Source organism: Pipra filicauda, unplaced genomic scaffold (genome assembly GCF_003945595.2).
Source record: "Pipra filicauda isolate LSUMZ 115617 unplaced genomic scaffold, ASM394559v2 scaffold474_size475410_pilon, whole genome shotgun sequence".
NCBI lineage: Eukaryota > Metazoa > Chordata > Aves > Passeriformes > Pipridae > Pipra > Pipra filicauda.
Window position 1 is genome coordinate 176,352 of NW_024104614.1, and position 8,091 is coordinate 184,442.

An 8,091-nucleotide genomic window follows, 5' to 3' on the forward strand; every position below is an offset into this window, starting at 1 on the left:
GATGTGGCATTCACCTCATTAAAACAGCCCCTGGGGTGCTGGGTGCCTTGTGGTGAGGGTCTGGGGTTTTGTGCAGGGAATATGGGACTGTCTGGGTCCTCACCAGCTCGTGCAGTAGGACTCCAGGGTGGAGTGGGTGCTCCCCGCTGCTGGGCAGGGTACAGGGGTGAGTCTGTCATCTCTCCCTGCTCCACACAGCCAGGACCTCCTCTCCCATCCCACACCATTGCTGAGAACAGAAACGGGGGTGTTTGGAGGGATTAACTGATGTGGCAGGCATGGGCGATGGAGGTCGCTGCCAACGAGCATGTTTCTGCAGCCGGTGGAGCAGAGACACCCTGAGTGAGAAACACGGACTGCAGCGTGCAAAGGGGTCGGGAAGCACCACGTTCTCCCTGCTCAGTGGGTGCTGCAGGAGCCCAAGGTGGGGGCCGGGGGACTGGCAGGGCTGGATGCACAGAAGGGAAGGGCAAAGAAGTTGTGGGCTCAAGGCCTGGGGTGTCGGGCACCGGGGTCCATGGTGAGCTGTCACGCGTGTGACACCAGGACCCTCCACTAGCCCGTGTCTCCCCATGTCCCGGGGTCCTGTATGGCATCATCCGGCTGCTGCAGGGGCAGGAGCCCCACCACTCCCCCGGGCATGCACAATCACTGCTCCTCCCCGGGACTGGGGGTGTGAGAGGGGTGTGCACCCCTGCCAAGCACTCAGCCCTGTCTCAGTGGAATCCCCATCCTGGGAAAGCCCTGGGACAAGCTCTCCAGCTGCAGACAGCATCCGAGACAGCAACTGGGAGCCCTTAACTGGGCTGGAGAGTGGGATGATTTTTCATTGCCTCCTCATAATAAGAGGACAGGAGTAAGTGACTAGTACAGTCCGTTCACTCGGTAAAGATTTATACAATCACTTCATCCAGTAATTGGTATTCTGGGGAGAAAGAGAGCTGCAGCTCCAGCATCCGCCTCTATTTGTTTTATCTCTGTCTTTCTCTCTTTCTCTCCCCTTTTCAGAATGAGTAATTCTGTCCCTCACAATCCCATTTAAACAGAGCATTTGCAGAGTGAATAATTAGTTACATTCAATTAGACCTCACATGCTCTCCCTCCTCACTTTGGGGGACAGACGGGCTAATGAGATGGCACATGTCTGACATGCGGGAGCAGGCACTGAACACGCTGTGTGCCAGCCGGGAAGGGTCAGCCCTGGGGGAGGTGGCCCCAGAGGGGCTGGCCCACCACTGTGGGGAGACAGTCCTTTGGGGGCCATTCGGGGCCAAAAGCTTCATGTTTGAGGCCAAAGACTCTGCATCTGTGGCCCACGTGACACCAGCCCCCTCCTCCAGCAGGAGCAGGGTCACATTTGCCCTCAAAACTGCATGTTCTCTAGGCTGGTGCCAAGGGAATGCTGGCCAGGCTGGGACCACCCCATCGGCACTGCTGGGAGCGCTGAGCCCTGAGAGGAGGGAAAGCTCCTGACATGCTTTTATCTCCCTTATTAAACCTAACATTAGGTTTTAAGAGGAACCTTAAATAATGTGCCACTGCCTGTACAGGCAGTCGCTCCTTGCTCCAGCTGCTCCTGCTCTGGGATTTATGGCCTTTGCTGTGCCATGCTGCCTGTGCTCAGGTGGTGGTGGGTCGCGGGCTGTGGCTGCTCCCAGTACCTGAAGCCTGCAGTGGGCTTGGTGCCACTGAAGTCCAGTCCCACATCAGTGTATTGGGGGCCACAGTGGCTCTGCTGCTGCCCCCCAGCACCCTGCAGTGGGATGGACCCCACTTGTGCATCTGCTGCCGGAGCAGCAAGGTGAGGTCACAGAGCTGCCCTGCCTGCACCCTCGGTCCCCTGTGGGCCCAGACAGGGTGTGCTGGTGAGGTCCTGGGGCCACGGTGGGGGTCAGCATAGCTAGTGGTGGCTTTTCCCTCCCTCCTCTGTTTGAAGCATCTGTCCTGGGAGCACCTGCCCATGCCCAGAACGTCTCTCCCGCAGCATCAGACCTGCAAGCGCCGGTCCCGGGGGCGCCGGTGGGCGCGGGGGCTCGGGCTGCTCACTCGCAGGGGGCGGATAATGACGTTTAATCACAGGTTTTTGCCAGCGGTGGGTGGAGGGTGACGGAGCGCGGCCGCTCCCGCACGTATCGGCGGGTGCGCGGGGGAGCCGCGGGAGAAGGGCCTGCGCTGGGCAGTCCCGGGGCCAGCGCCCCCCGAACCCACTCGGAGCCCACGCGGGGCGGTGCCGGTCCCTCCCCGCGCAGCCCGCGCCGGTCCCGCAGCACCATCTCCCGGCCGCCGCACGCCGGTGTCCGCGGTCCGGCCCCACCGCCCCGATCCCCGCCCCGTCCCAGAGCTGAGCCGCGGGCCCGCCGGTTCATCCCACGGAGCCCGGCAGCGCTGGGCAGCACTGGGGGACTGGGCCGGTACAAGGTACCCGGTGCCCTGCCCTGGCAGCAGCACCCACCGGGCCCTGCTCCAGTTCTGCCGTGGTAGTCCCACACCCGCAGGCCCCACTCCTGGCCGGGGCATCCCCAGCACGCAGGGAGACTCTGAGCTGGGGGTCTTGCCATCAGCCGCTACACTCTGCTGTGGCAGCCCTGGTGGGTGCACCGGGCTCTGCCAAGGGTCAGCAGGGGAGCAGCCACGCTGGGCTTCACTGCAGCACCCACTTGGGCAGCAGGATGGGACCCTGTTCCGTGCACCCATGTGGGCAGCCGAGCCTTGCTCCATGTCCCTGTGCAGGCAATTAAGCCTTGCTCCACCAGGGCAGCCCAGGGCAGGTGGCCAGACCAGGTGCTGGCTGTGGTGGTATTCCTGTGGGGTGGTCGTGCCATGGTCCACCGCAGTATCACATCACTCGCAGCCAGGCCAGATGCCAGATTTCCTCCCCAGCTGGAGAGGGGACAGTGGAGATGGTGCTGTTCCCAGTCCGTGCTCCCGTCGGAGGCAGTGCCCTGCGCCCTCACACCATCTCCTGCTCCGACATGCGGCTCTCCTTGCCATCCTCCTGGACCACAGGCTGGCCTCTGAGTAGGGTCTCCTGCACAGGCAAGACATTCTCATCCTGCTCCGTGGGCTGCTGCTTATTTGCGTTCTCTCCGGGCATCCCAGCCTTTATATGCACAGGGGAGGGGTCAGGGGCATGCAGCTACAACCCCCCCACCTCTGCACCCGTGTCTTTCCACAGGCTCCTGATACACTGCCATGACTGCCAGAGTGTTGCTCTGTGTAGGTCCCTCCCAAATGCTCAGCACTTGCCAGCAGCACCCCAGGGTTGCCAGAGCCCTTGTCCTGCCCCAATCTAGGCAGCCTAGTTCAGCCCCCACCCCTACTCCCTGCAAAGCCACAGCCCCTGCTCTGCTGATGGCACATCCCCAGCTGTGCCCAGGAGGGATCCCAACCCACCCAACCTACTGCTGGAGAGGGGCTCTGGGCAGACTCACCTCCTTCTGCACCCGTCGTCTGGAATCTGGATGAAAAGAGGGACAGAGAAGGCTGAGTTCAGCGGGGAGCACTCCTGCCTGCAGGGAGCTTCCCGGGGTCAGAGCTGGGGCTGGTGCTGCTGCACCACAGGTCGTGCAGCTCACTCATTATGCTTGCTGCCACTGCCAGGCTGGGGAGGCTGGGAGCCATGGCAGAAGCCAGACTGGACCCACAGGGCACCAGCACTGTCCCCCAAGAGCTGGCCTGGCTCAGGCTGCAGCCGTGCCAAGACGCCTGCTCCCAAGGACAGAGCCCCTGACCCAGCAGGGCAATGGGCTCGGGGAGCCCTGCCCTGGTGGTGCCCCCAGAGGGGCTGTCCCACTTTTAGCAGAACTGCTGCTGTCCTCCCCTGTTCGGCCCTGTTTGGCTCCTCTGGCCAAGGCATCACTTCCTGTGCCCCAGCCCCTCACCTCTGTCGACCAGGCAGTAGATGCAGACACCCACGAGGCACGTGACGACTGCGGCCGTGACAGGGATCAGCACCGACAGCGAGGAGCGCCTGCCCGACTCTGCAGGGGGAGATGGGGTCAGTGGGGCACCCACGGGACACCCACGGGACACCGAGTGCCCCGAGCTGCCTCTGCACCAGGCCCAGCCCCGCAGGGATCCCTCACGGGGACAGAGAGGCAGGAAAGCATCACACCGGCCGTGTGCTCAGACCCTCCTCTCCCAAAAACACCCAGGGGCAAGGCCAGCTCTTCCAAGTGCTGCAGGAGCTAGAGCCCTGGGAGGTCTCTGCTTTGCACCAGATGAGCCCTGGGCACTGAGCACTTACCGCAGATCACATCCGAGGTGTTTGTCCCTTTCACCTTCAGAGCCAGCCCCTTTTCCTCACAGCTGCAGGGAAGAAAAAGACCATGTAACCACAGCAGCAGCCCAAACACAAGGAAAACCCCCAGGCAGGAACAGCTGGGGCTGGGCAGGCACCCAAGCTGTGCCAGAATGAGTCCTGCACTGAGCCTGCCGTGCTCCAGGGTGAGCAGCCACGGACCCCCACTGACACAGCGTGATGGGGACAGCAGGTACACAGCAGTGTACCAGCCTGGGATCTTGGTCTGGAGTTGCTGAAACTGCTCAGGACGGGAACAAGTTTAGGGACCAGGCACAGGAAGGAGTAGATATTTGAGACCTGCCGGGTCAGGGAGGCCCCAGGGCTTGAACACTGCAGCTATGACAGAAAAGCTTAGAGTGGACTTGATGACAGGCTACAAGTGGCTCCATGGGGATGTAATTTCTGGGCACAGATAAAAGCAAAGCGAAATCCAATGGCTGGCAGCTGAAGCAAGACTAATTCAGCATGGAAACAAGGCTCACGTTTTTACCAGGGTGTGCGATTAACCCCTCAAGCAGCTTTCTAAAGACAGGGATGACCTGCCAGCTCACGGCATCCTCAAAGCCAGACTCCCCATGGAGAGGACTTGTGCCTGGGCTGATGATTACAGCCATGGAGAGTGCCGGCAGGGAAACCCTGAGCAGGGCATGGGGCATCCCTCATTCCTTGCTCCCAGCACAGGTGACAGGATGGATACCCCTGAAGGGGCGAGCACTCTGTGCACATACTGAAGGACCGTCACAAGGGTTTGGATGTCTGCCTCGACCTCAGCCATGCTGCCCTGAACTTCACCGTGCTCCCAGCCCTCCTCCTCTCGCTCCAGCTCTATGCCAGCCAAATGCTGTGTCCCTTAGAGACCAGCCCGCCTACCCAGTCCTTGAGGCTGCCAAGGAGACCTGCAGCAGAGGATGTGCTCACTGGAGCTGGGGGAAGGATGTGGTCAGCACTCAGACAATACCTTGTCCAAGGACGGCATGGCTCAGTTTTAGAAGAGACGTTGGAGAAGGTGCCTTCCGCACAGGGTTCACAGGGGGATGTCTTCCTTTCCATGGCCTTGGCTAGAGAGGAGCAGAGGTGACAGGAAAGTCAGTAGGGGCTATGGGGGGCAAGGGGCTGCTGAGGCCAGGTGGGCAGCACGCCCTGTGGCAACGCTATCAGGCGTGGCAGCAGGTACAGCTCTCCCAAAGCCCTGCCAGGGGCACCTTGCTGTGTGAGCCCCTGTTCCCTGCACCACCTGAGGTCGGTGCTGCCAGAGCATCGGACTCACCTGCCACGAAGCCAGAGCCGGGCCTGCAGGGCTGGTTCTCCACGCAGGTCTGGCAGCTGGTGTCTGAGCAGTGCATGCCAGGCTGGCACTGGCACACCGTGTTGTGCGTGGCGTTTCCATGTGTCTTCACGATGAGTCCGGCGTCTGGGCAAAGGGAGAACAGGCAAGGTGAGACGGTGGGCAGGTGAACCTGGGAGGACATCAGCCTCCGCAGTCCTCACAGGTTGGGTCCAGTGGGCACAGGGACCACTTACTGTGTTCACAGATGTCATGAGGAGCACAATGCTTCTCCTTGGTCCAGCTCTGCTGATATTGCCCCATCTCACAGAGGGTGCAGACAGAGGTTTCTGTTTTATCGCACTCGGAGACCAGCTTTTCCCCTGCAATAGATGCTGCTGAGTAGAGAGCAAGGGGGCTTTCCCTCCTTCCAGGCAGCATCTCTGCCAGCAGGACAGTGGAGCGCTGGTGGCTGTGGACACTGGGACTGCTGCAGCATTCTGCTCAGTAGCCAGGGCTGCAGGGGCCAGCTCACCTGCTGGCTGCACATGCTGAACGGCCAAGGCAGGGAGGGAGGGCTGTGGGGGCACTCCAGCACTCCAGGGACTGGGAAACAACCTGACAGTGACAGCAGGAGCTGGTAAATGCCATCACAATTTGCTAGTGCCAGTGGCAGCACTCTCCCAGCAAGCTGCCTTTGCCATGAGGTCCTGTGACTGCAAGAGTACAGACAGTCCCAAGAGAGCTGTGGCAGATTTGGTGAGGTCCAGGGTGTCTCCTAGGGTACCCACAAGGTCCCAGTTGTTCTAGTACTGAGACGACACAGGGAGAGGATGCTGTCAGCACTGCTGGCAAGGGGGTGGAGGGGCTCAGTCACACCGAGCTGGGCCCTGGCACAGCCCAGCCACAAGGTCCCCAGGAAGGAGTTTCCATACCTGGCCGACACCGGTTGCAGCACCTGCCCTTGTACTCATACTGCTTATCAGAGCACGTTAAGGCATCACCAGGCTCCCAGCACTGCAAAAAACAGGACCTGTGAATTCATACCCAGCACTCCCACACCGCCACACTTCCACAGGCTCTGTGCGTGTTAACCTGCACCCCGAGGTGAGGGTTTCCTCACACCACTCTTCCTACGCCTGCACTAACCACAGACCACAGCAGCCACCCACTGCCTGATGCCATCAGTGCTCTCTTTGAAGTGGGGTGGCAGCAATTCCGGTAGGATGTCACCACGGTTCCCCAGATTTCCTACTAGACGGTGATTTGCACATAACCCTGTGCCCCTGCCAACAGTGCTGTGGTCCCAGGCTGAGGGAGCACCATTCACCCAGCTTCCATGCCCAGAGCACTGACAGCCCCTTCCCAAGGCTGATGCACCGCCCCTAAGGGACAGGAAAGCCCCAGGCAAGCGCATCATCCATGCAAAGCCTGCCAGGGCCTGGCCTTGCTCCTCCTGGCAGGGGACTGCCTGCACAGGGAAGGGTGGAGAGGGAGCAGGGAATGAGTCCTTGGGCCTGCCGAGGTGCAGGAGGGCACCCGCAGCACGTCCCTCGCACAGAGCCAGCCCCTCGCTGCCCACCCCCAGTATCCCGGCAGCTCCTGGCAGAGCCGCCTGAGCCATCCTGGGGAGCGGGACTGGGGCTCCGGCAGAGTCGCGGTGCGAGAGGGCTGCAGGCGAGGGAGGGCCGGGCCGAGGGTGCCATGGGCGAGGACCCAGCACGACCGGGCAGTGCCGACCCCCGTGAGTCCCTCGAACATCCCCACCTCAGGGAGGCAGCGATGGGGCCGCGGGGCTCGGCGGAGGCAGAGCGGGGATGCCCGAGCCCGACTGGCGCCGTCCCCGCCCGCACGGAGCCGAAGGGGAAGTGAAAGGGGCGCAGGCAGCCGGTTCCAGCGCCCCCGCCCGACTGGGGGTCCCGACCGAGGGCCCCGGGGCTCGCCGCTGCCCGTCCCTGCCCGGGGGGATCCCCGGGCCGGCGTTGGGCTGGGCTGGGCTGGGCTGCCGGGCCCGCGCCCTCGGGGCAAAGCGAAAGCGCGTGGGAAGGAGGACCTGGAGAGGAGCCCGGCCAGCCCATCCCGCTCCTCCGCCCCGGCAGGCCGGACCGACGGACCCGACCCGGCCTGGCAGCGCTGCCGTGTCCCGCCGCCGCCGCCCTCGCACGGCCCCGGGACTGTCCGGGGAGCGGCCGCGCCGAGGGGACGGGCCGGAGAGGCCAGACCGGACCCCTTCCCGGAAAGCCCGGCGGGAGGGAGGGAGGGAGCGCCCAGCCACTGCCCCTGTCCCGATTCCTGCCCCGATCCCTGCCCCAATCCCGATCGCCCCGTCGCGGCCCCACTCACGCCCAGCAGCGCCGCGGAGAGCAGCCCCAGCAGCCCCAGCCGGTTCATGGCGCTGAGCCCCGGCCGCCGCCGCCGCCCTAAGAACGCCCGGGTCCGTTCCCGCCCAGGAAGGGGCGTTGGGCCGCCCGCCCTGGGGCTTCCCCGCCGCCCCCCCGAGGCCGGGGACAGCTCTCCCCGCCCG

General features: G+C 63.2%; 1 protein-coding gene across 2 annotated transcripts; it reads right to left on the reverse strand.

Annotated features, from left to right (window-relative positions):
* Positions 1 to 872: 872 nt before the first annotated feature.
* Positions 873 to 8,091, reverse strand: CD40 (CD40 molecule). Of its 2 annotated transcripts, none has more exons than XM_027745832.2 (9): positions 7,911 to 8,091; positions 6,503 to 6,584; positions 5,825 to 5,950; positions 5,571 to 5,714; positions 5,262 to 5,361; positions 4,247 to 4,308; positions 3,882 to 3,980; positions 3,432 to 3,457; positions 873 to 3,028 (listed from the first exon to the last, which is right to left on the reverse strand). In XM_027745832.2, the coding sequence occupies exons 1-9, from the start codon at positions 7,956 to 7,958 to the stop codon at positions 2,951 to 2,953; spliced, it is 765 nt and encodes a 254-aa protein (XP_027601633.1). In that variant the 5' UTR covers positions 7,959 to 8,091; the 3' UTR covers positions 873 to 2,950. The 2 variants fall into 2 exon arrangements, with proteins under 2 accessions (XP_027601633.1, XP_027601632.1); XM_027745831.2 differs by having other exon boundaries at positions 873 to 3,100; positions 7,911 to 8,089.